General features: G+C 44.4%; 1 protein-coding gene across 2 annotated transcripts in view; it reads right to left on the bottom strand.

The window, feature by feature from the left end:
• The window catches only part of LOC147112720 (mannosyl-oligosaccharide 1,2-alpha-mannosidase IA-like), a 454,464-nt gene that overhangs the window by 54,773 nt on the left and 372,929 nt on the right, over positions 1-26,762 (bottom strand). For both annotated transcript variants that reach the window (XM_085997309.1, XM_085997308.1), the window contains exon 5: positions 22,559-22,653. In XM_085997309.1, the coding sequence (XP_085853435.1) occupies positions 22,559-22,653 (95 nt within the window). The remainder of the gene's footprint in view (positions 1-22,558; positions 22,654-26,762) is intronic.

Here is a 26,762-nt window from a genome sequence, read left to right as displayed (position 1 = left end):
TCACTTCATACCAAATAAACCTGTTAACAATCAGTGACCCACAATGCCCCATCTATGGTTGGGGGGGGGGGGGGGGGGGGGGGGAGAACTTGGGCAGGGGGAGGTCAGGAATTTGCGCAGGGGAGGAGGTCAGGAACTTGCGTTGGGGGGGGGGGGGGAAGATGGTGAGTCGGTCACAAACTTGGGTGGGGGGGGGGGGGGGTGTGTGGAGCAGGAACTTGTTTGCGAGTAGGAGAAGGTCTTAACCCGTGAGGGTGAGCCCTGTCTGTTCTGAGTGAGCTCTATTCTGTCTGGAGTAGGTAATCAGAATGGCTCGAACAATACTTTGCAAAGTAGCTGATTACATAGGCAGGGAGGGTCTAATTACACATTCCAGAGAAACTGCTAGGTGTGTCTTGTCCTCTAAGGGAACCAATCAGCAATCAGGACTTGTCATCCAAAGGGACCAGTCAGAGCTTTTGGTGTGGCAAATAAACACACCCATCTTAAAATTAGAGCTAGGCCATTCAGGGGTGAAATTAAGCAGCACTTTTTCCACACAAAGGGTAGTGGAAATCTGGAGTTCTCTTCCCCCAATACTAGGTCAATTGAAATTTTCAAGACTGAGATTGACAGATTTTTATTAGGTAAGGGTATCAAGAGATATGGATCAAAGATGGATAAATGGAGTTGAGGTACAGATCAGCCATGATCTAATTGAATGGCAGAACAAGCTCGAGGGGCTATATGGCCCACTCCCATTTTTTGGGTTCCTCCTATTCTTCATCTATATGCTGCCTTTTGACTACATTATCTGAAGACTGTGTGTCAAGTTCCGTATGTATGCGGACGACACCAGCTCCCTCGACACACCCCACACCCGTCCCCCACTGCCTGTATTGTCTGACATTCAGTCCTAGCTTACCCATAATTTCCTAGTGTTAAATATTGGGAAGATCACAGTCGCGGTCTTTGTCACCCCTCCCCCAACATGCTCTGTAACCTTGCCATCGATTCCCTCCTCTCCCTGGCCACTGTTTCAGGCTGAACCAGGCAGTTCACAATCTATTTGACCCCAAGCTGAGCTTATAACCCCATATCCTCTCCATCACAAAGACCGTTTACTGTTACCTCTGTTATATTACCCGACTGTGCCCCTGCCTCACCCATCTGCTGCTGAAATCTTATCCATGCCTTTATTACCTCCAGACTTGACAATTCCAGTGCTCTCCTGGCCAGCCTCCCATGCTCTACCCTCCATAAACTTAGGCTTAGCCAAAACTCTGTAGCCCATTTCCTAACCTGGACCATGTACCACTCACCCATCACCCTTATATTCATTGACTGATATTGGCTCACAGTCCCCCAATACCTCCAAGTTAAAAGTTTCATCCTCACTTCCAAATCCCTTCATAGTCTCACCCCTTCCCATCTCCGTAACCTGATCCAGCTCTACAACCTTCCAAGAGTGCGCTATTCCTCAAACTCTGGCCTCTTAACCATCACCCAGTCCCTTTGCCCTACCTAATGCAACCGTGCCTTTCGCAGGCTAGGCCCGAAGCTCTGGAATTTTCTCCCTAAGCCTCTCCAACTCACACTCATCCTTTAAGACCAAGTTGTTAGTCACCCCTCTTAATATCTCCCTTTTCGGATTGGTGTTAATGGGAAGTGCCTTAGGAATGGTTTTATGTTAAAGGTGCTATATAAATGCAGGTGGTTGTTCCATCTCTCTTGCTCTTCTCTGCTACTTCTCACCCCTTAATTATTTTTTCCTTCTCGATCTGTCCCCTGCTGGTTCTTCTTTTCTTGAAGGTTGAAGATGGTAAGTGTTATTATGTGTTATAGGGGGAAAAGGGGGGTGGAGGAGCTAACACAGCTACAGACTGCGGGTTGAGGCTTGTGGAGTAAATGTGGCACCAACAGCTATGTTTCCATCTCTTCCCCCTACCTCTTTGCTTCCATCGTGTCCCCAACTTCTTCACCTTTGTATATATTCACTGCCCTTCCTACCACCCCCCTCACTGGATGACCCACTCAACCACTTGCTCCACTGTCACTCACCTCACCTTCCATCTACTCATTCAAGGGTGGGTGTCAAGAGGCCAATGCCCCCTCAGCTTCCCTCATCCCCTCCCCTTCTTATCTGTCTCCTACTTACAAAATTCAATTTTTTTCTTTACAAGAAATCAAATTAGGAGTTAAGCCAACTGCTTATCAGCCTTTCTCTGTATTTGTGCTTTCCTCCGTCTCTCCCCGTCTCATATGTGCGAGAAATTAGAATCTGTCCCACAGGTGTACGCAATTAGCAGTGGCCTTTATTGTAAACAGAACCCAGGTGAGCTAATTAGTTAGATTCAAAAGTCAACTGGTGTTTTTGAAAACTAAATTAACAATAAATGAACAAAATGCTCTCTCTCTCTTCCTCTCTGACTTATGTGTGTGTCTCTTGCTTCCCCCCCCTCAGTTCAAGACACTTCTTATAGTTTAAAGAACAAAATGCAGAACTTACAACAGGTGTGCAATCAGAATACTGTCAGTTTTCACTCACACACACAATGCAGTTAGAAACCACTCAAGATAAACTGGACCTCAGTAAAGCTTATCAAATTTGTCTGCTTGTTTTTCAAAATTATTTGTGCAAAAGCTATTGGGTAGCAAGTGCTGGAAGGTAAAGCAAAATATCCCATCAGTACGGCTGACTGAACAGTACTGATGCATCCTGAGAAGTTGGTACACTGCAGATGCTCTGATTGCACAATCCAAATTCAGCTCACGGAGTTACCGTTCTGGCTTTTGGGCGAAGACGAGGTCTCGAAATAAAAACTTTAATGAAGGCATTAAAAGACACAAAAGGGAATTCATGGATCAATTCAAACACCCTGTTGTGAAATATATAACTTTTCAATGTTTTATTTTGATTAAATCCTTATTTTTGGTGTTAGAAATTTCATTACCGAGAAAAAAAAGGTAGCTGAAATATCTTTTCCAGAAAACATTGAGTGATTTATAGGAACCTGGTGATCAGATTACTCATCTCAGGATGATGTACTGCAACAATAAAATAGTAGCTATTGTGTGTCGCACAGTATGACATTGATAATAGCAAAAATACCCAACATAGCACCAGGTATAGGAGTAACAGGTATGACAGGCATTTATAATGAGTTTGCAATGAAACACACACCTCACATATTGAATTTAATATTTAATAAATATATTGGGATACATGCTATTACACTCCCGTCATAAAACAGCCCCTCCTCTAACTTACTGAGAGCGAAGTCACTGAAAATTCACTAGCTAAAATTAAGAAAATGCTACTATCTGAATCAAGATAGTCAACGTTTTATGTAAATTTCAAGATAAATAAGCATTTACACAGGACTGTTACCCTATATATGAAAACATTAAACTGTTACCCTTGACACTGGACCACATATTTTGAATTGAGCTGGTTATAATATTTTTTGCAAATACAAAAAATATGTTGTGTGGTACAACCTGCACATCACATTAAAAACTCTCAGCTTTTCATTGCTTGCTTAGCAGATATTGGTATGAGTATCCTTAATATCATTAGAGGCACCAAGAAGGCTTTTACAAGACTAATGGAGTTTACAGATTCAACTTGCTAGAGCTTTCAGTTTTCTTATAGCGCACCTAAAATAATAATGTCCTTGTCCTTTAGCTTTGAATTACAATCCATTACTATCACTCTTGTAAGCCCTCAGGTTGCTACATTTCATAGCTTTTTTTGTTGAAAATCCATTAACATGTTTCCTGTAGTTTTGAAAATGATTTAAAAACACTGCACAGCCTGGGCCATTAGAACAGTGATTATGCAAACATCAATGGCACGTATGTGTAATATTTAAGGCACAGACTTCACACAATCTGAATAATTGGAAGTTTAGGTACTGCAGCAGTTGAATTTGCTTCAGAGACAACATGGGCAAGTTGTGCTTTGCCTGTGCATAAGCTCAATTAGACAATAACGAATGAGAAAGCATATATATGTAAATTGGAAGTTTTGCTATGATCGTGATTACATTGGCACAAGACAAAGAAATAAGCTATTAAAAAACTCTTTAGTTTAAAACCCATCAAGGTCGTGAGCATAGTGTGGAGCAGAAACGCCGGCATATTGGGTCGAACAGCTCGTTTCTGTGCTATAGACACGATGAGACGATGCAAGATGGCACACTGGCAGATTAAAAGATTGCAGCGGAGTCAGTCCTCTATGGCAGAATTCAGATTCTAACAACTCATCCAGGCAGGACTTTATTACACTATTGGTGGAACTTTCAACTTCTGCGGGGCGTAAAACAAGCGCCATCAGAAATTAATGGAAAGGAAAACCGAGCGGGGTGTACAACAGGCGGCGTACTGCTATTGACCAATTTACGCCCCAGTAGTTGAAATTTCCAGCATACTGCACTATTGATGATTGGCTAAACTAACCCAGCTCACTAGTGGAACCTAAGGGGATACATCAGCTACTGTTGATCTAGATTGTTTCCACTCTGCTCTGGACAGCACTGCATGCCAGTACTGTAACAGGTTGGGTGATCCTAGCTATTCAAGCTGCAGGAAGTTTCCCCCCAGTGTTTTGTCCTGATGAATTGTGTAGATTCGTCGGTTAATCCCCGGCAGCACTCTGATGTACAGGTGGGAGTCCCTAAAGCTTGACTCTTACCAACCTGTGCAGAACTTGTCTGGGCTCAGGTAAGTGGGCTGTATCCCAAATGGGGAGTGTGTGTGCATTTCATATCAAACGGAACATGTGTGCATTTCCCAGTTGCATAGGTAGGCAAATCAAGGATGATGGCAATTTTTTGCAGACCGACCAGATATTCTGCTGAACAAAAATAAAGGTAAAGGCCCAGACACACAGGCTTCTTCACCATTCCTGATGTCATGCAGTCCAATTTGCTGATCTAAAGTTCTGGGCATCTGATTATAAGGAGAATATTAGGGCCGTGGAAAGAGTACAGCAACGATTCGCTACAATGGTATCAGGAATGAAAAAAGGTGCAAAAAACTGGATCTTTTTTCCACTGGAACAGTGAGGGTAAATGAGATCCAATAGTGGTTTTCAAAATTATGAAAGATTTTGAGAGGGTAAATATGGGTTGCTTCCATTGTTTGGTGAATCAGTAACAAGGAGGCAGAGACTGAGGATTACCAGAAAAAGAATGAGGGGAAAGTCAGAAGGAGTGTTCTATACACAGGAGGGACATTGAAAGTGACAGAATATATCAGTTAAAAGTGAATTAGATAAGTCTTTGAAAAGGAATGTATAAAGACACACAGAAAGAGCAAGGAAGTGGGATTTAGAGTATGCAGCTCCATTGAGGAACTAGCACTGGTACAGTGGGCCAAGTGGACTCCCTCTGTTCTATAATTGCCATGATTCCCACTGCCCAGTTTGCCATCCTTATGGCCTCTGGCAATTGCACATCATTTGGCACAAAATTATCAGTTTTGTGCTGTGGGCCTAAAGAACTAGTTTGAGACAGCCCAAACACATTTACATCCAAAAGAGAAAGAAAATTCTCATTTTATTGGTCTCCTCTATTCAAATCCAGCCTAGACTAATGTTAAAGGACACTGTTCTAAACAGACAGACAGTGGTCACCTTTCTATGGGATTGATGAGTCAAGTATTTAATGACTGGGATTCCACATTTGTCCTGCTCTCAGACTAGGGTCTGAGGCATAATTAAGGAGATCAAAATGTTTAGTATCCAACAGTTCAACGCTGCAGAAATAGTTGGCCACAATACATACCTTATGTCCCTAGACTACACCATCACATAAATTATTGAACAACAGCCTCAGAGTGTTAGTAAACTATTAACAGCTGAGATGAAGCCAATGTGTGTTTATTTCCAACAGTCTGGGATGTTTCCAGCTCCCAGCTACACTATCCAAATTTAATTACAAAGAAATTTGAATTTTATAGAATCATAGAATCGTTACAGCACAGTAGGAGGCCATTCAGCCTGTCGAGCCTGTGCCGGATTTCGCAGAGTTTACAAATTTCTTCAGAGAAAATTACATCACGACAGTTTATTCCATCATTAATTGATCAATAACATATCAATGTAAGAAGTGGAAATCCTGGTCAGAATAAATGGAATAATTTAAAGCTTTCTGCATCTGAAGTTTGACTGCTCCTGCAAGCCTTGATGATCAGAGATCAGTTACCGTGAGACATTAGTAAGTTTAATCTTTTCAACATGCATTCTTAAGGGAAGCAGGACAGGTCCTTTCTCTTTGGAGGAGGATGGGGAGTAAGAGAAGAAAGGAGGCACAATTGCATCTCCTTATAACCAGAGACTGAAAGTAGAAAGAGGGTTTATTTCACAAGCAATTTGAAAGAATTCAATTAGATTTTACACGATGTGAGTGGAAGAACAACTACTGTTGGCCATCATTTGATTGCTACTAAATCTATATTTATGCTGTTAGAATTAATAACTCTTTAAAAAAATTAAGCTGCTGTGTATTAAGTGGTCATTGGAAAAACAACTTTTTACCCTTTGCTGCATATACTAACCCTAAACCTGGTCTAATGGAGGCCAGAATATAAAGCAAAGAAGTGCTCGCTAACACTCAAGGAAATAACTTTTCCCCAATACAATTTTAGCAGAATTGAACAAAAAGTTTCAAAGGTTGATGAAGGAGCTTGAAAGTCGATCATACTCCATACATCCAAACCAACTGAGTGATCTGCATAAAAATTTGTAGTACTGTATTTTAATAAAGAAAGACTTGCATTTATATAGTGCCTTTCATGACCACCAGATGTCCCAAAACACTTTACAGCCAATGAGGTACTTTTGAAGTGTAGTCACTGTTGTAATGTAGGAAGCATGGCAACCAAATTGTGCACAGCAAGCTGTCACAAACAGCAATGTGATAATGATCAGATAATCTGTTTGTGATGTTGATGAGGGATAAATATTGGCTAGAACACCAGGGATAACACCCCTGCTCTTTTGAAATAGTGCCATAGGGTCTTTTTCGTCCACCCAAGAGAGCAGACGGGCCCTCAGTTTAACGTCTCATCCGAAAGACGGCACCTCCAACAGTGCAGCGCTCCCTCAGTACTGCACTGGAGTGGAGGAGTTGTGCTACATGTTGAAATTACTATAGAATGTCATTTGTCCTGAACAGGAACATTTTCTGACACTCCTGGAGTACTTCTTCCCCTTGGCTCAGCTGAAAATCAAGTAAAGCTATTTAAGACCATCTGTTATTACAGTAAATTGGACAGCAACATCCGGCGACTGCACATGTGCAGTTAAGCACAGAAATCAGGAAGTTGCTGTCAAAGTTGTCCTGCTCCTCCAGAAGCTGCACTGCAACAGTATCTTGCCAAGAAACTCGGTATTCAAATACTTGGAATGGCATGAAGTTGCGGTAGTTATATGATAGATACCCACTAAACATGCAAGAAAAAGTTAGGGCTTGTCCATTTCTGTGTAAATACATTATTAATGTGCGATAAGTCTTAACTACTGTCGAACAACTTCTCTGGTACTGGAAAATTAACTTTGACTTTGACAAGTGTGGAGTTTCATTCCTTCAAATTTTAATTAGTGTTGGAGATTTTTCTTTAAATCTCTCTCTTAATCCCATCTTTCTTTCCCTCTCTTTATTTTGCTTTCTGTTCCTGATTTGACATTGAATTCAATATTCTAACTGACACTTCCTAGGTCAGACTCTGTGCTGCTCATTAGTGATTCTTCAATCTGATTGGTTAGAGAGATACACAGTTGCTTGCCCTATTCACACAGGTCTCAGATCCCCTGAAATGGATTTCAAATCACCGCAAAAGTCCATAGAAAGTCTGTGGGCAAGTATAAGTGTAATGAACGGCTGGCGCCGTTCGTCCACCACAGAGCAAAATCCGACCCATTAAAAGGGCATAAGCAGCTGTTTGGTGAAAATCCAATACAGCATTCGTAAGTGATGAAAGCTGTTGTGTCCGTGTATAATAAGACACAAGACGGCAGGGGAACGGTACAACAGGTGTTTACTCAACGTGGCTCACTCTGGAACTGAACTGTACAGATTACTACTCAGTGCTATATACAGGTGTGGTTACTGCCGGTACTGCAGTATACATGAGCTGTAAAAGGTAGTTCCCCCCTTAAAAAGGTATATACATTACAATACCTCCCCTTTTAGATTAACAATACCATAACACTCATTTAACAATTAAATGTCAAACTAATTACAATTAACACTGTTGACATACAACGTTAGCTGAAAATAGTCCATTTATATATTCAGTCTTTGGGGAGGCTTCCTGATCCTTTCTGGATAGCGCCTTTCCCGAGTGTCTCGCTCTTGATGCGGAGGCGGTTCTGGCACCCTGTCGTCGGTTGGGTCATCAGCTTCCAATGCTACTGTGTCTGGGGTAGATGCGACCTGTACGTCGGGATCCTCACGAGGTACGTATGGGCGAGACGTGGGGTTGACTTGTTCCTGTGACTCTAGGATCTGGTCAGCATGGCGTCTCACGATGTTCTCCCCAACGTCCACTGTGTACATTAGTGGGCCCTGCCGTGTGCATATCGTTCCTGGCTGCCATTTTTCTGTTCGATAGTTGCGGGCCAAGACTGGTTGCCCTACACTGAAGCTCCTTGTTGGCTTCTCATGGATGTGCTGGAATTGCTTACTCTCAACATCTCTTCGTACGTTTGGTCTGAGCAAATCCAGGCGAGATCTTAACCTTCGGTTAAAGAACATCATGGCCGGGGCCTGGTTGGTGACTGCATGTGTCGCATTCCGGTGGGCGAACAGGAAATTGTCCACCTTATGCTGCAGCGGAATGTTGTCATTGTACATAGCCTTTATTGCCTTCTAAAGGTTTGTACGAACCTCTCAGCCAATCCATGTGTGGCTGGATGATACGGGGCGGATGTGTAATGCCTTACCCCATTCTTCTTCATAAACCTCCGGAACTCTTCGGACACAAACTGTGGTCCATTATCAGAGCAAATCTGTTCTGGCAAGCCATTGCTGGCAAAAATGGTCCGTAGGACTGCAATAGTTTTCTCCGTGGTGGTGGAGGACGTTTTGATGACCTCAGGCCATTTCGAGTGCGCATCCACGGCTATTAAAAACATTGAGTCCATGAATGGACCAGCAAAATCAATATGCACCCGTTGCCATGGAGATGAGGGCCACTCCCATGGGTGTAGAGGGGCATGTGGTGGTGCATTTTGGACTTTCTGGCATCCTGAGCAGCTCTTGGTCAGGTCCTCGATTTGTTTGTCGATTCCTGGCCACCACACATAAGCCCTGGCAAGGCTTTTCATTTTTACCCCTCCCAGATGACCCTCATGAAGCTCATTGAGCACGCTATCCCTTAACTTGGGTGGAATTACCACTCGGGATCCACACATCAAGGTCCCCCGGCACACTGACAGCTGTTCTCTTCCTGTCGAGAATGCTGACAACAGTGAGTCGCCATGTGCTGGCCATCCCTTCACCGTCAAATCATATACCTGAGACAGTGTCGGGTCATTTCGGGTCTCCTTTTCTATATGAGCGTTAGTTACCGGTAGGTATTCAACTATAGTCGAATGAAATATTTCGACAGGATCCACTGCGGGTGCTTCCTCCGCAGTAGGCAGTGGCAGGCGTGATAGCCCACCAGCATTTCCATGCTGTTTCGTGCCCTTATATTCAATCTCATAGCGGTGCGCCCCTAGAAAGAGTGACCATCTTTGTAGTCGTTGCGCAGTCATCACCGGAACGCCCTTCTTCGGATTAAAAATGGAGACAAGAGGCTGGTGGTCAGTCAGCAAGGTGAATTTCTGCCCGTGCAGATAGTGATTGAACTTTTTCACTCCCCACACTAGGCTGACGGCCTCCCTGTCAATCTGGGCGTAGTTACGCTCGGCTGAGGTTAGTGATCGTGACGCAAAGGCTATTGGCCTCTCTGAGCCGTCCGAGAATTTGTGCGACAGCACCGCTCCAATGCCGTAGGGTGACGCATCACACGCCAACTGAATTGGTAGTGCCGGGTTGAAATGGGCCAATACCTCTTGCGATGTGATTAGTGTTTTGCTGTTCTGGAAAGCTCGTTTACATTCATCACTCCACTTCCATGGCACCCCAGTTTGCAGTAGGGTGTTCAGTGGGTGTAGTATTGTAGACAAATTTGGCAAGAACTTATGGTAGTAGTTTACCAGCCCGAGGAACGACCTCAGTTGCGACACGTTTTCCGGTGCTGGAGCCTTAACTACTGCCTCAATCTTTTCTGGGGACTTATGTAACCCCTCTTTATCGATAATGTGGCCACAATACGAGATCTGTTTTTTAAAAAACTCGCATTTGGGGCGGTTAGCTCGGAGCCCATATTGCTTCAATCTAGTGAGCACCTGCTCCAGGTTGGCGAGGTGATCACTGTCATTTTCGCCCGTGACCAGGATGTCGTCCAAATAACACTGGGTCCCTGGGATCCCTTGCAGGACTTGTTCCATTGCCCTTTGCCAAATAGTCGGAGCTGATGCTACCCCGAATACCAGCCGGTTGTATTGGTAGAGACCTTTATGGGTGTTGATTGTGAGGTATTTTTTTGATGCTTCTTCTACCTCCATTTGCAGATACGCCTGGGCCAGATCAATCTTAGTGAAGCGTTTCCCTCCAGACAGCGAGGCGAAAATATCTTCAATTCGCGGAAGTGGATATTGTACGGTGTGAAGGACAGGGTTCACTGTTACCTTAAAGTCCCCACAGATGCAAACCTTCCTTGGTTCCCAGGCGTGTTGCTCAACGACTTTTTCATCACAGGGACGATGGGTGTAGCCCACTCGCTCCAGTCTACCTTGGACAGTACTCCTGAACGTTCCAAACTCTCCAGCTCTGCTTCGACGGCTGGGCGGATCGCATAAGGTACCGGTCTGGCCTTAAAATATTTTGGGCTTGCGTTTTCTTCGATTTTAATTGTTGCTGTCATGCCTTTTAGTGTTCAGAGTCCTTGCTGGAACACTTCTTTCGCGTCAGTTATGATCTTTGACAGTCGCCCAGGTGTGACGTCGTCATCCTTTTTGGCAGCCACAGTCAGTGCTTGTATGGAATGCCAAACCAGCTGTATTTTCCGGATCCATTCACGTCCCAGTAATGGTGGTCCTCCATCTTGCAATACATACAGGTCTAGTTTTGGTGTTTCCTTACCGTTATATATAACGGTCACCCTTATTTTTCCTTTGGGGTAGACTTTTTGCCCCGTGTAAGTCTTCAAAATCATTTTTGTGTCTCTCAAGGGTATATGTGAGAATAGCCGCTCGTAGTCCCGTCGGTTTATGACTGTTAGGGCTGATCCTGTGTCCAATTCCATTTTTACCTGGACTCCTGCTAGCTTGAGTGACCCAAATGGTTCGGTGATCCTCCGTTTTGACCACATTATGTAGTTTCAGACAACGCAGCTCCCTGTTTTCGGAGTCGGTATCACTCTTTTGTTCGTCTGAACTATTCTCCGTCACCTTATGTGCCTTCTTGTACTTTACTTTTGGAGATTTCTTATTGCTGGCTTTCTTTCCCGACCTGCAAACTCGTGCTATGTGTCCTACTTTTCCACACTGTCTGCACACTTTGTCTTTGAACCAGCAATCATTGTGGTCGTGTGTTGTTCTGCCGCAGCGATAGCACTTCTCTGTTCTGTATGACATTTCGTTTGTGCCATATTCTTGCGGTCTCTGTTGTATCCTGCAGCGCCCCGTGCTGCTGCTTCATATGATACCGCAATGCTGAAAGCCTTGTCCAGCGTAAGGTCCTTTTCAGATAAAAGCAGTTTCTGGGTTCCTTCACTTTGAAGCCCACACACAAACTTGTCCCTCCTTAAGGTATCTGCCAGTCCCGTTCCAAACTGGCAGTGTTTCGATAGTTTGCGCAGTTCTGTTAAATATTCAGCATTGCTTTCATCCTTATGCTGGTTCTGTTTGTGAAACTTGAATCTTTCTGCTATCAGCAGCGGTGTGGGGTTTAAATGTTCCTGTAGTATCGTCACTGTCTCCAAAACTCTTTTCCACCACTGGCTTCGCTGGGGTTACTAGATTTCGTAATAAGCCATACGTCTTTGCACCCATTAAATTTAACAATACCGGCGCTTTGTCATCTGACACCTCATTTGCCTTGCAGTATACCTCTATTCGTTCGACATATGTAGTCCAATCTTCGACTTCATTGTCAAATGCGGTGATACTGCCACTCTTCGGCATTTTGGGTGTGGTTTAAAATGGCATCTCCCGCGCTTTCCTTCCTACCCGCTGCTGCCAACGCCGCTCTCGGCAGTCCTCGTGGCAATGGCGGTGCCCTGTAGGTTTCGCACGCTTCTCCTGCGCTGCTGCCCGGCCCCTGAACACTGGCTGCGCCCTGTGCGCTCTGCCCTCTCTCTCTCTCCCCCGTCGACGCTGCTCGGCCCTTTGCTGTGCCGCTCGGTCGGGCTCTAGCCTGCCGCTGTCCGGGAAGGGTCTGCGCACTACCTGTTGCCAGCCCGTTTCGCTGGACCACTGCGACTGGAAAGCCAAGCCTGGCTCTCAACAGCCTCCCCTGCAATTCTCGAGTCTCCGCTGGATGACTGGGCGGTTGCCCGTGGTCGACGCCCGTGTCTCTGGCCTTGACCTCCAATCTACTGGTCTCCAGGAACGAATCCCTGGGAGGTGATGCAGAGTTGCAGGTAGGATCGAATTTGTCTCGTCGCCAATGTTGTGTCCGAGAGTAATAAGACACAAGACGGCAGGGGAACGGTACAACAGGTGTTTACTCAACGTGGCTCACTCTGGAACTGAACTGTACAGATTACTACTCAGTGCTATATACAGGTGTGGTTACTGCTGGTACTGCAGTATACATGAGCTGTTAAAAAGTAGTTCCCCCCTTAAAAGGTATATACATTACAAGAGCAAATTCACATCACAAAAGAATACACAGATGGCTTTCAGCATTACTACTATATAGCTGAACCCAAATAATGATGGCAGAGCGCTGTTCATGAAGTCCGATTACAATCCAATAAAGAACATTGTTTTACTGTGCTGACAATGTAGTGAGATTACAGGTATATGGTTGGAGAGTTTGGGCTGGATTTTCATTGAGGAGGCGGGACTACAACTTTTGGGGTTGTAGTCCCACCTCCATCGAGTTGTGGCTGATCCACGCGATTTTCACTTGATTGACCTTGTTGAGCCCGCCCAGTGAGCTCAGCAGGCCAATTAAGGGCCACCCAACAACAGGTGATGTCACAGATTGACATTTCATCTGTCAAAAGCTTTTGGCAGATGAAATATCAGCATTTGACAGCTGTTTGAAGCTGTCAAACACTGACAATCTGTACTCCAAGTTAATTCCTTCCTCTCAGGCTGATTTAGAGATCTTTCCATAACAGAAAACTGAAAGCTGCAACTTTTGACAGCTCACGGCCTTTCTGTGCTGGTGAGATGAGGGACTCCCGAGACTTGAAGGAAGGCTGTAAAGGTAAGTAAATGTAAGTAAAACTTATTTAAACACTTTACACACACCAAATGCACTTACCTCTGCACTGATGCACCCATCACTCACCTGAACACCGGACATCTCGAACCCTCCAAGCCCTTGAGCCCGACGGTCCGCCTTGCTAACTTGCCGTGGTTTGGAGCTGTCGGGAATCCCACACTTCAGCAATAAAAATAGGGATTAGGCTAAAAACTGCCTGTTAACTACCTGTTAACAGGCAGTTAATTGGCACTAATCCCCTTCCCGCCTCGGGGAGGCAGGTCCCAGGACAGGTCGGGTAACCGCCTCCTTTGAAACTGGCATGGAGGTGGGATGGGTTCGTGCCCCCCGATTTCGAGATTTTAACCCCCCACACGCCTCTAATCCCACCTCCACGGCCCAATGAAAATCCTGCCCATAGACTGTTCACAATATTGTAAGCATACACAAACCCTTAATTTTTAAATTTTGGTCTATATTGAAATGCTTTGCCAGGCCAAAAGGTTTTTTTTTTGAAGTAAAATAAAGTTGTAACAGACGGTCTTTCACTGTGACTGCTGGGGGGGGGGGGGGGGGGGCGGGTAGTCATAGACAAATGAGATAAACAAACCCCTTTAGATTTGCAGGCAATGTGTCTACAACAAATAGGCTACAAGATTACAAAATGATTTTTGGTGGCTAAAGGGGAGGAGTCAAACCTTTGACGTTTTGAAATGCAGGATACGACGTAACACATGAACTGTAACCAAGTGGTTTTCTGCCACTTTTGTAAACTTTGAGCGAATGAACAATTTTGGGCTTTGACAAAGGCAACTAATGGATAGCCACACAGGATGTGAGAGTGTGAAAGATTGACAGCTCAAACAACTCCGTTAGAGCATTAAAAGGAACATTTCACCATTTCTGAATGATTGATTTACTGGAAAAAAACAAGGAAAACTGTATAAAAACCAGTGACGAAAAGTATCGGCACTGCAGTCGGAAGGAGGGGCCTGGCTGATTGGCTCAAGGTGAAGAGCTGCTGCAGTCGAAAGAACGTGGCCGGCAATCAATGCTGGACTGATCATCCGCGGGTGGTTGTATGTATGATTTCTGCAACATTATTGGTGAACTGCTCGAATACTGATTGGGGTTTTGAATCTGTCTTAGGAACAATAAAAGGTTAAAGGCAGAACCCGTGTGTCTGGTGTAATTTCTCATAAGTCTCAAGCCCGAACTCTATAACCTGTTGGACGGGGCGAGGGGTAATTCCGCACGTCCTACATATGTTCAGCTTTAGGAAAAACCCAAAATGAAGTAGTAGAATTTTGGCACAGCAAAATGCAAGGTCAGTTAAGTTTCATAAACTTCACTAATTTGTGATGCTGTGGAACGCACTACCCAAAGTTAGTGATTGATGCAGAGATCATATCTACATTTAAGAATAAGTTAGATAGGTGGTTAATGGAGAAGATGATAAAGGGATACGAGAACATGGCACGTGGAGGACATACACCAAGACTGAAATAACAACAGAAAATGCTGGAAACACACAGCAGGTCAGGCAGCATCTGTGGACAAGTGCAGAGCCAGTGGGGGAAAAAAGCAAGGGGAGCGGGCAAAGAACAAAAGGGAATGTCTGTGATAGGATGGAGGATATGGTGCAAGACAAAAAACAGGTGGCAATGCAACAAGAAACAAAAGATGGGTCCAGAGAAGGTGTAAATGACAACAGCAGAATCATTACCAGCACCCGCTGTCCAAGAAAATGGAAATGGTGGTTATGATCAAAAGTTATTAGACTCAATGTTGAGGACGGATGGCTACAAAGTGCCTAACTGAAAGATGAGGTGCTGTTCCTGGAACTTCCATTGAGCTTCACTGGAACAGTGCAGGAGGCCGAGGACAGAGAGGTCAGAGTGTGAATGGGACCGAGAATTAAAATGGTGAGTGATTGGAAGGTCAGGGTCACACTTGCGGATTGAATGGAGGAGTTCAGCAAAACAATCACCCAATCTGCGTTTGGTCACCTTTCTTCCCTGGCCCCGGACTTGCTTAAAATGATGGACTGCTTCAGCTAATGAAGCAGTCCATGCCCGCATGCAACAAGACCTGGTCGACTTTCAGGCTTTGGCTGATAAGTGGCAGGTAACATTCGCGCCACAAGTGCCAGGCAATGACCATCTCCAACAAACGAAAGTCTAACCACCTCCCCTTGACATTCAACGGCATTACCATCGCCAAATCCACCACCATCAACATCCTGGGGGTCACCATTGACCAGAAACTTAACTGGACCAGCCACATAAATACTGTGGCTACAAGAGCAGATCAGAGGCTAGGTATTCTGTGGCGAGTGTCTCACCTCCCGACTCCCCAAAGCCTTTCCACCATCTACAAGGCACAAGGAAGGAGTGTGATGGAATACTCTCCACTTGCCTGGATGAGTGCTGCTCCAACAACACTCAAGAAGCTCAACACCATCCAGGACAAAGCAGCCCGCTTGATTGGCACCCCATCCACCACCTTAAACATTCATTCCCTCCATCACTGGCGTACCGTGGCTGCAGTGTGTACCATCTACAAGATGCAGTGCAGCAACTCACCAAGGCATCTTTGGCAGCACCTCCCAAACCCGCAACCTCTTCCACCTAGAAGGACAAGGGCAGCAGGCGCATGGGAACACAGTCACCTCCAAGTTCCCCTCCAAGTCACACACCATCCTGACTTAGAAGTATATCGCCATTCCTTAATCATCGCTGTGTCAAAATCCTGGAACTCCCTCACTAACAGCACTGTGGGTGTACCGTGGAGCGGGGGGGGGGGGCATTCAAGTGGGGGGGAGTTAAAAGAAATGTTGTAGTGGTAGGGGATAGTATCGTTAGGGGGATAGATAAGGTTCTTTGCAGCCGAGAGCGAGAGTCCCGTAGGCTGTGTTGCCTACCCGGTGCCAGGGTTAAGGACATCTCCTCTGGGCTGGAGAGAAACTTGGAGTGGGAGGGGGAGGATCCAGTTGTCGTGGTCCATGTTGGTACCAACGACATAGATAGGACAAGGAAACAGGTTCTGCTGAGGGAGTTTGAGCAGCTAGGGGCCAAATTAAAAAGCAGAACCACAAGGGTAATAATCTCTGGATTACTACCTGAGCCACATGCAAATTTGGCTAGGGTAAATAAAATTAGAGAGTTAAATGCGTGGCTCAAAGACTGGTGTGGGAGAAATGGGTTTTGCTTCTTGGGACACTGGCATCAGTACTGGGACAGGAGAGAGCTGTTCCGTTGGGACGGACTTCACTTGGACAGTGCTGGGACTAGAATCCTGGTGAATTGCATAACTAGGGCTGTAGAGAGGGCTTTAAACTAATTAGTGGGGGGGGGGGGGGAGGTTTTAAGAGAGCGAAAAATAAAAATGACAGCGGAGAAGGCAATAGAGCAAGGTAGCAGTGGGGGAATTAAAAACCAGAGCGTGTCAGGAAGGGACAGAATGTATAATGATAAAGGTAAAGTAGTAAAAGGGGTAAAAGCAGGAATAAATAGTCAGAAAACATATTTGAAAGTTCTTCATCTGAATGCACGCAGCATTCGTAACAAAATAGACGAGTTGACGGTACAAATAACTACACATGGGTATGATCTGGTGGCCATTACGGAAACATGGCTGCAAGATGATCATGACTGGGAACTAAACATACAAGGGTATTTGACAATTAGGAAGGACAGACAGGAAGGAAAGGGAGGTGGGGTTGCTATGTTAATCAAGGATGGAATCACTGCAATAGTCAGAAATGATATTGGTTCAAAGGATCAGGATAGTGAAACAGTTTGGGTGGAGATAAGGAATAATAAGGGGGAAAAGTCATTAGTGGGCGTAGTCTATAGGCCTCCTAACAGTTGCAACTCTGTTGGTCAGAGTATAAATCAGGAAATAGTTGGGGCTTGTAATAAGGGAACAGTTATAATCATGGGGGATTTTAACTTTCATATTGACTGGACTAATCAAATTGGGCATGGCAGCATTGAGGAAGAGTTCATAGCGTGTATTAGGGACGGGTTCCTTGAGCAGTATGTAACTGAACCAACCAGGGGGCAGGCAATCTTAGATCTGGTCCTGTGTAATGAGACAGGATTAATAAAAAATGTCCTAGTAAAGGATCCCCTTGGAATGAGTGACCATAATATGGTTGAATTCCAAATTCAGTTTGAGGGTGAGAGAGTTGGATCTCAAACCAGCGTACTGAGCTTAAATAAAGGAGACTATGAGGGTATGAGTGTAGAATTGACTAAAGTGGACTGGGAAAACAGATTAAAGTGTAAGACGGTACAAGAGCAGTGGTCTACATTCAAGGAGATATTTCACATCTTTCAAGATAAATATATTCCACTGAGGAAAAAGGGGAGTAAAAGAAAAGACAGCCATCTGTAGCTGAGTAAAGTAATAAAGGATAGTATCCGACTGAAAACAAGGGCATATAAAGTAGCCAAATCTAGTGGGAGGATAGAAGATTGGGAAGCATTTAAAAGCCAGCAAACAATAACTAAAAGATTAATTAAGAAAGGGAAGATAGATTATGAAAGTAAACTAGCAAAAAATATAAAAACAGATAGCAAGAGTTTCTACAGCTATATAAAAAGAAAAAGGGTGGCTAAAGTGAACGTTGGTCCCTTAGAGGATGAGACCGGGAAACTAGTGGTGGGGAACATGGAGATGGCAAAGACGCTGAACAAATATTTTGTATCAGTCTTTACAGCAGAGGACACTAAAAATATCCCAACACTGGACAAACAAGGGGGAGGGGCTAAACACGATTAAAATCACTAAGGCGATGGTACTCGGTAAAATAATGGGACTTAAGGTGGATAAATCCCCCGGACCTGATGGCCTACATCCTAGGGTCTTGAGAGAAGTGGCGGTAGGGATTGTGGATGCATTGGTGATTATTTTCCAAAACTCCCTGGACTCAGGAAAGGTCCCGGCAGATTGGAAAACTGCTAATGTAACACCCTTATTTAAGAAGGGAAGTAGACAAAAAGCTGGAAACTATAGACCAGTTAGCCTAACATCTGTGGTTGGCAAAATGTTGGAGTCCATTATTAAGGAAACAGTAACAGAGCATTTGGATAAACATAATTTAATAGGACAGAGTCAGCATGGTTTTATGAAGGGGAAGTCAAGTTTGACAAATTTGCTCGAATTCTTTGAGGACGTAACATACATGGTGGATAAAGGGGAACCAGTGGATGTAGTGTATTTGGACTTCCAAAAGGCATTTGACAAGGTTCCACACAAAAGATTACTGATCAAGATAAAAAAATCACGGGATTGGGGGTAATATACTGGCATGGGTGGAAGATTAGCTATCTAACAGAAAACAAAGAGTTGGGATAAATGGTTCATTCTCGGGCTGGCAATCAGTAACTAGTGGTGTTCCGCAGGGGGCAGTTCTGGGACCCCAACTCTTTACAATCTATATTAACGATTTGGAGGAAGGGACTGAGTGCAACATATCCAAGTTTGCCGACGATACAAAGATGGGAGGGAAAGCAGTGAGTGAGGAGGACATAAAAAACCTGCAAAAGGACATAGACAGGCTAAGTGAGTGGGCAGAGATTTGGCAGATGGAATATAATATTGTAAAGTGTGAGGTTATGCACTTTGTCGGAAAAAAATCAAAGAGCAAGTTATTATCTAAATGGAGAGAAACTGCAAAGTGCTACAGTACAAAGGGATCTGGGGGTCCTGGTGCATGAAACACAAAAAGTTAGTATGCAGGTGCAGCAGGTGATCAGGAAGGCCAATGGAATCTTGGCTTTTATTGCAAGGGGGAATGGAGTATAAAAACAGGGACGTCTTGCTGCAGTTATACAGGGTATTGGTGAGGCCACACCTGGAATACTGCGTGCAATTTTGGTTTCTATATTTAAGAAAAGTTATACTTGCTCTCGAGGCGGTTCAGAGAAGGTTCACTCAGTTGAGCAGGTTGGGACTCTACTCATTGGAGTTCAGAAGAATGAGAGGCGATCTTATCGAAACATATAAGATTGTGAGGGGGCTTGATCGGGTGGATGCGGTGAAGATGTTTCCACTGATGGGTGAGACTAGAACTAGGGGGCATAATCTTAGAATAAGGGGCTGCCCTTTCAAAACTGAGATGAGAGAAACTTCTTCACTCGGAGGGTAGTAAATCTATGGAATTTGCTACCCCAGAGAGCTGTGGAAGCTGCAACATTAAATAAATTTAAAATGGAGATAGACAGTTTCCTAGCAGATAAGGGAATTAGGGGTTACGGGGAGAGGGCAGGGAAGTGGACACGAGTCTAGATTCGGATCAGCCATGATCCTATTGAATGGCGGAGCAGGCCCGAGGGGCCATATGGCCTACTCCTGCTCCTACTTCTTATGTTCTTATGTTCACCACACAGACTGCAGCGGTTCAAGAAGGCGGCTCACCACCACCTTCGAGGGCAATTAGGGATGGGCAATAAATGCTGGATTTGCCAGCGACGCCCACATCCCGTGAACAAATAAAAAAAAATCTTTAACTTCTTCCAGTTGGGATGAAAGGTCATCGACCGGAAACGTTATCTCGGTTTCACTCTCCACAGATGTTGCCTGATCAGCTGTGTGTTTCCAGCATTTTGTTTTTATTTTGGATTTCCAGCGTCCACAGTATTTTGCTTTTGTTTTGATACACCAAGGCTGACTGAGCCAAATTACTAAAGTAATACCTACGTATTTTTTTTTATAACAAGGATGAGTACAATTATTAAATCATTTAAAAATTATATTTTACCCTGATTTAGGCAAATAGATTTGTTCCAAATAGTCTATTTGTCCTTGAGCAACAGCTACGGTGTACAACAGCTAATTGTTCCTAACTGTTCTCTATGAATCACTCATTTTATTTGATCCATGGACAATGCCCTTCCAAGCTTGTCCAAGGGAAGATGATTTTCATTAGCAAATCTCAATTACAAATGCAGCCCCATTAATAAAACAAAACTCCATTAGGCACCATTTGAAAAGAACAATTTACTGCGATGTGTACACATTTTGTTCATTATTTTTCAGAATGTTTAGACTTTACATCATACAGGTTCTTTTGTTGCATATTTTTGATTGGATCTTGTTACAGGTAATTCAATACATTTCCAAACTCTCACCAAACCGAAGTTATATTTTGAAAAACAAGCAATGACCGCACATTCAAAAATGAAATGTTTGACCATTCAAATCAAACTGTGCACAGACACAAGTTTTGTAAACTACACAGTTTTTAAGACGATCATAGTTTGAGTTTGAACACTGGCTGTAACAAAGCTATAATCAAGTTCAAGTTTCACGATCTTTCATTGATGGTACATCAGAATCTATGTTCGAGACTGGTAAAAAATATTCTGCCTTTTCATAGTAAGCTGATGAGTTGATGTCAGAATGCACTGAAAACGTTGAAGTTTTATGTGCAACAGTAGGTGGTGGCGCATGCAGGTATGAACAGCTTTTCCATGCAGCACTGAAGCTTTGTCACAACCTAAATCATTGAGAAACTAAGGTGAAGGCCCAAGGCCCACATTTGTAGGACACTACCAAGCTTGAAATAGGTAAAAGAAAAGACAAGATAAATCAGAAAGCACTGATTAGATTAGATTTTAAAAGCCTGAAGATTGGGAGAGGGACCAGAGACTGGAGGAGGCAAGGAGATCTACTGTTCTGATATCCTGGGAAAGAATAAGTTACAATTTGAGTTGGTGCAATTTAGTGATTTCAATTTAGTGGGGATGGAGAGATTAGGAGCTGCAAACAGGAAAGTATATTTGGAGTTGAGGGATTGAGGGGGATTTTGGAGCAGCACTGACCACAGCAGATCGATAAAAGAAAGACAGACAATAAGGGTTGCAAGAGATTGGAGGTGAGAGAGAGGGGGATAAGTGCATCAGACAGCAAGCTTGTGCCTTCAGATGTTTTACTACATTATATAAACACAAATTGTTGTATCCCGTCCAGGAATGCAAGAGTTGCTAGAAGAGATTTCCAGATATGGAAGCAATATTTAAGTCTTGGACAGACTTGAGCTTGAAAGAGCATTATACACCCCACCTGATTTTACTTTCCATTCAGTTATACAAATGTCAAAGCTTTAGCGCCCATCTAAGAGTGTGATCCAGAGGTGCCCAGATTGGAAACATTAATACTGGCCAAGTGCACAACAGTATCTAATTGGTATTTATTTTATTTCCACGCTGTGGCTCCACATTGGCATCCAAGTTAACTCCTGTATAAACAGAGCAGCTCTTAGACAAACACATTGGAGTGATTCCAGGTGTTAGACAAGATTCAAAATGAAAGTGCTTCTTCAACCTGGCCTTCTCCATTTAAGAATACTGTAAATTGATCAAAAGTCTGGACAGTGACAATAAATGGGTTAATAACACTTTGGTTTCATCAAAAAGTTTCCTTTCCAAAAATTGGCTTTTTGAATAAAGTAGCTGGTAAAAACCAAATATGAGTATCTGGTCAGTGCTCTGGAGGGGAGAAAATGCAGGTAAAATACATTGTTATGAGCCTACAGAAGCATGACATTCGCCATCAAGCAATTCATTCAACTTTCATCCTGAGCAGTCCTAATGGCTGAAGTTAGTAATTGCACTGTCCAATGTGAAACTGACTCTCAGAACAGGAAGGTTTCAGGTAATTGGGAGAGGGGAATTAGCCAGAGTCCCCACTTCTGTGATTGTGGCCTTTGCTGGAAATTCCAGGACATGGGGTGGGACAGGATCAGAATCAGCTGTGATACTCCCCACTCTCCATGGTCCAACAGCCTGTAAATACTCATTGTGTAGGCTCACACAAGACGACTCCATACGAGTCAATATCGGGCGGGGGAGAAGAGACAACGAGAGGAAGAACAAAAAGTTTTTGCTGTGTGTTTAATAACATAATAATTGGAACAGCTCACAGAAAATACAGGAAGAGAAACTAAAGTAGGTGCCTTTAACTTTGATAATGCTGATTTGTATTCCTCTTAGATACTAATGCATTAATAAACTAAACAATGACACCCAGCAACTTTATGAAAAGAGAACAGAATGCTTTACAGCTGCACTGGTTACCTTTTAATGTTCAAGAGAGCCCAAGGGATTCCAGTAGGTGTGTTAAAAGCAGGCAGAAGCTTCTCCCCTAGTTCCACTGCTTTAGTCCTGAATATCTGAAAAAAAAACCCAGCAATGTAGCAACATTACACCAATGCCAAAAACAAAAACTACAGAAAAAAGAAAACATAGAACAAATGCACTTTTGTATAAATGAAAGCCCTTGGAAAAATATAGGTGCAGTGACGTTAAAATCCTAACAGTGTCAAATACCAGTATGGTTATGGTTACATGGCCCCATATGTAATAAAATGCATGAACAATGAGCTCTATTTTGTCCCACGTTGGGTTATACTTTAACACAATCTACAAGCCAGCTGCAGTATTGATTGAAGCTACTAAGATGTCCACATTATCCACCCTTTTAGCAGAATTCCAGGTCAGTCAGTGAACAAATGCTGGACAGACGAAGGATAAAACACATTTTTGCAAGATCAAAAATTATGTATTCATTATTTTGTGTCTAGAATTCATTAAAACTTTAATTCTGCATTTTATAACAAAATTAGAACTTGGGAATTACAGGATGAGATAAGCCAAATTAGACCTGTTTGGACTCCAGCTTCAGTATTGAATATGGCAGTCCTGTCCTCAGGTTTTCCACCCCTATTTATTATTGTTAGGTAATTGGGATAGTTCACATTGTTGGTAATGTAAATAACATTGTGATATTGTTGGGTTGCAATAGTTAGCAAAATTATGAGCATAGTGGTGCATAAGTTGCAACTCTTGTTAGGAAATCATAGAATAGATTCATAGAATGGTTACAGTACAAAAGGAGGCCATTCGGCCAGTTGAGTCCATGCCGGCTCTCTGCAAGAGCACTTCAGCTAGTCCCACTCCCTCCGCCCTTTCCCTGTAGCCCTGCAATTTTTTTTCCTTCAGATACTTATCCAATTCCCTTTTGAAAAAGCCACAACTGAATCACCCTCCACCACCCTCTCAGGCAGTGCATTCCAGATCTTAACCACTCGCTGCATAAAAAAGTTTTTCCTCATGTCGCCTTTGGTTCTTCTGCCAATCACCTTAAATCTGCGTCCTGTGGTTCTTGACCCTTCCGCCAGTGGGAACAGTTTCTCTCTGTCTACTCTGTCTAGACCCCTCATGATTTTGAACACCTCCATCAAATCTGCTCTCAACCTTCTCTGCTCTAAGGAGAACAACCCCAGCTTCTCCAGTCTATCCACGTAACTGAAGTCCCTCATCCCTGAAACCATTCTTGTAAATCTTTTTTTAAGGCCTTCACCTCCTTCCTAAAGTGCAGTGCCCAGAATTGGACACAATAACCCAAATCTCAAAATTCTGCTTACTTGAGGAAAAGTGGTGCAGATTTTGAAACCCAACCATTTCACGCAAGTATTTCTTCATGCAGCATCCAAATTCAGGTGATGTAGCCACTGGCAATCCATTTAATAAAGCTTGGATACATCAACCTTCAAACTTCAAAAGCTTGAACCAAAACAGCATGGCTGGTATGCTCACTTGTCCTGGCTCAGAGACGGGCAATGAAGAGAACACCCCTTCCTGCTCCTAAATGACTGCAAGTCAACCAAGAATGTAATTTACAGTGCTCATGGAGATCGCCACAGGATACACCAATCTGGCATTCTTACCAAATAATCATGGAAAAACTGAAAGTTTCATATTTTTAAAACGCCAATGGATGAAATTAGTAAAATTGACGCCAAAATGAGAGATGGTCCTGATTTAAAAATATTGAGCAGCTTTTATTTTTGCACTAGTTAGAACGCGAATTTTAATGCAGACTCAGAACACTAAACATAAACATGGCTCGAGCAGACCAATGCTACCTATAGCTATTTTACTCTCTTTCAGAGTCTACACAATTTTCATTTTATTTCTATTTTTATGTAGTGTCTCCATAACGTTTTGTAACATATTCAAAAGTGAAACTGATATGTTTATTTTTTGCTTAAACTAATACATTTTGGAAAATAAAAGACATGGGGCTAAAAATTGAGTAGCGCCCCAATTGAGGCGCTAACTTCGCTAAAAGTAGCGCCCCGGAAAAATTAGCGCCCCCGCGCCGGAAATTGAGTGGTTGCGCCCCAAGAGGGAAGCGGGGCGCTACTGGAAGCGCCCTGCATTCCTCTTGGGCGCTGTGAGTCAATATTGCAGCGTTATGTGCCACAGCGCCACACGCTGCGGCACGTCGCGCCGCGGTATCGCACGCCTTCCTCCCCTTCTTAAAGGGGAGGGGCCTTGTACAGCGCGACCTGGGGCGCAGCTGGGCCCCTGGGGATCGGGAGTGCAGGCAGAAGAGCCCGGTACTCAAGAGAAGTGCCGGGCTCTTGGAGCGCAGCTGGCACTCCGCGAGGGGGGGGGGGGGGGTTGTTTCAGGTGGCCGGGGGGCGGGAGCGCAGGCAGGTGCGGACAGGTGGCCAGCAACAAAAATGGCTGCCCCGCACCTCGCCTTTAAATTGCGCCTCCCCGGCCGCAGTTACGCCCCCCCATGACCCCGTCGGACATAGTGTCTGGCAGTAAATCAGGGGGCGCTCCCGAAGATCGTGGCCGGGGCGTTGCGCACAACAATGATGTCATCGCCAGTGGCGCAGCGCCGCAGGGCGCTACCGTTTAGCGCCACCATTAACCTCCCGCTGAATTTTGCGGGAGGCGTGGGCAGTGCCGCGCCCGGGCGCTAGTTGGTTTGCGCCCCACTTAGCGCCCTCTTAAGGCGCTAACGGGAGGCGCTACCAACTGAACTTTTCCCCCATGCCGTCTCCAACCACATATAAACATACACCATTTTGAAAGATAAAACAAGATCGTTTTCTAAACAAGACATAGGGGGAAAAATTCGGTATCGCCCCATTTGGGGCACCATTATTGGCGGTGTGCAAAGTTCAGCGCACACAGGACGGTGTGACGATGAGTGAGGCAGGTACGGGGATCCAGGAGGTAGAGCTGGAGGAGCCGCAGCCCTTGCTCTTGTCCAACAGGTTCGAGGTTCTTACTCCCTGTGGGGACAGGAGCAGGGACTGCAGGGAGGATGAGCAACCTGGCCACAGCACCGTGGAACGGGGGGCCATTCAAGAGGGGGGAATAAATAGAAATGTTGTAGTGGTAGGGGATAGTATTATTAGGGGGATAGATAGAGTTCTCTGCAGCCGAGAGCGAGAGTCCCAAAGGCTGTGTTGCCTACCCGGTGCCAGGGTTAAGGACATCTCCTCTGGGCTGGAAAGAAACTTGCAGTGGGAGGGGGTGGATCCAGTTCACAGAAATCACAGAAACCCCACAGTGCAGATAGAGGCCATTTCGGCCCATCGAGCCTGCACCGACACATATACCACCCGATCCCCATAACCCCTACACCAACACATATCCCACCCTATCCCCGTAACCCCACGTATTTAATCCTCCTAACACTAAGGGTCAATTTATCATAGCCAATCAACCTAACCTGCACATCTTTGGACTGTGGGAGGAAACCGGAGCACCCGGAGGAAACCCACGCAAACACGGGGAGAATGTGCAAACTCCACACAGACAGTCGCCCGAGGCCGGATTCGAACCCGGGTCCCTGGCGCTGTGAGGCAACAGTGCTAACCACTATGCCACCGTGCTTCATGTTGGTACAAACGACGTAGATAGGACTAGGAAGCCGGTTCTGTTAAAGGAGTATGAGCAGCTAGGGGTCAAATTAAAAAACAGAACCTCAAGGGTAATAATGAGCCACGAGCGAATTTGGCTAGGACAAATAAAATTAGAGAGTTAAATGCGTGGCTCAAAGACTGGTGTGGGAGAAATGGGTTTTGCTTCCTGGGACACTGGCACCAGTACTGGGGCAGGAGGGAGCTGTTCCGTTGGGACGGGCTTCACTTGGCCAATGCTGGGACTAGAGTCCTGGCGGATCATATAACTAGGGCTGTAGAGAGGGCTTTAAACTAACTAGTGGGGGGGGGAGGTTCCTAGAGAGCAAATAATAAAAATGACAACAGAGAAGGTCATAGACTTAGGTAGCAGTGGGGAAATTAAAAACCAGAGCGTGTCAGGAAGGGGCAGAAGGTATGGAGTAAAAGGTAAAGTAATAAAAAGGGCAAATGCAGGAACTAAGTGTCACAAAACATATTTGAAAGTTCTCTATCTGAATGCACGTAGCATTCATAACAAAATAGACGAGTTAATGGCACAAATAACTACATAT

The sequence above is a fragment of the Somniosus microcephalus genome, chromosome 9 (genome assembly GCF_052327205.1).
Source record: "Somniosus microcephalus isolate GS21.2 chromosome 9, FLI_Smic_1.0, whole genome shotgun sequence".
Classification (NCBI taxonomy): domain Eukaryota; kingdom Metazoa; phylum Chordata; class Chondrichthyes; order Squaliformes; family Somniosidae; genus Somniosus; species Somniosus microcephalus.
The sequence above is the reverse complement of the archived record's forward strand: the minus strand, read 5'-3'. Positions and strand labels throughout refer to the sequence as shown.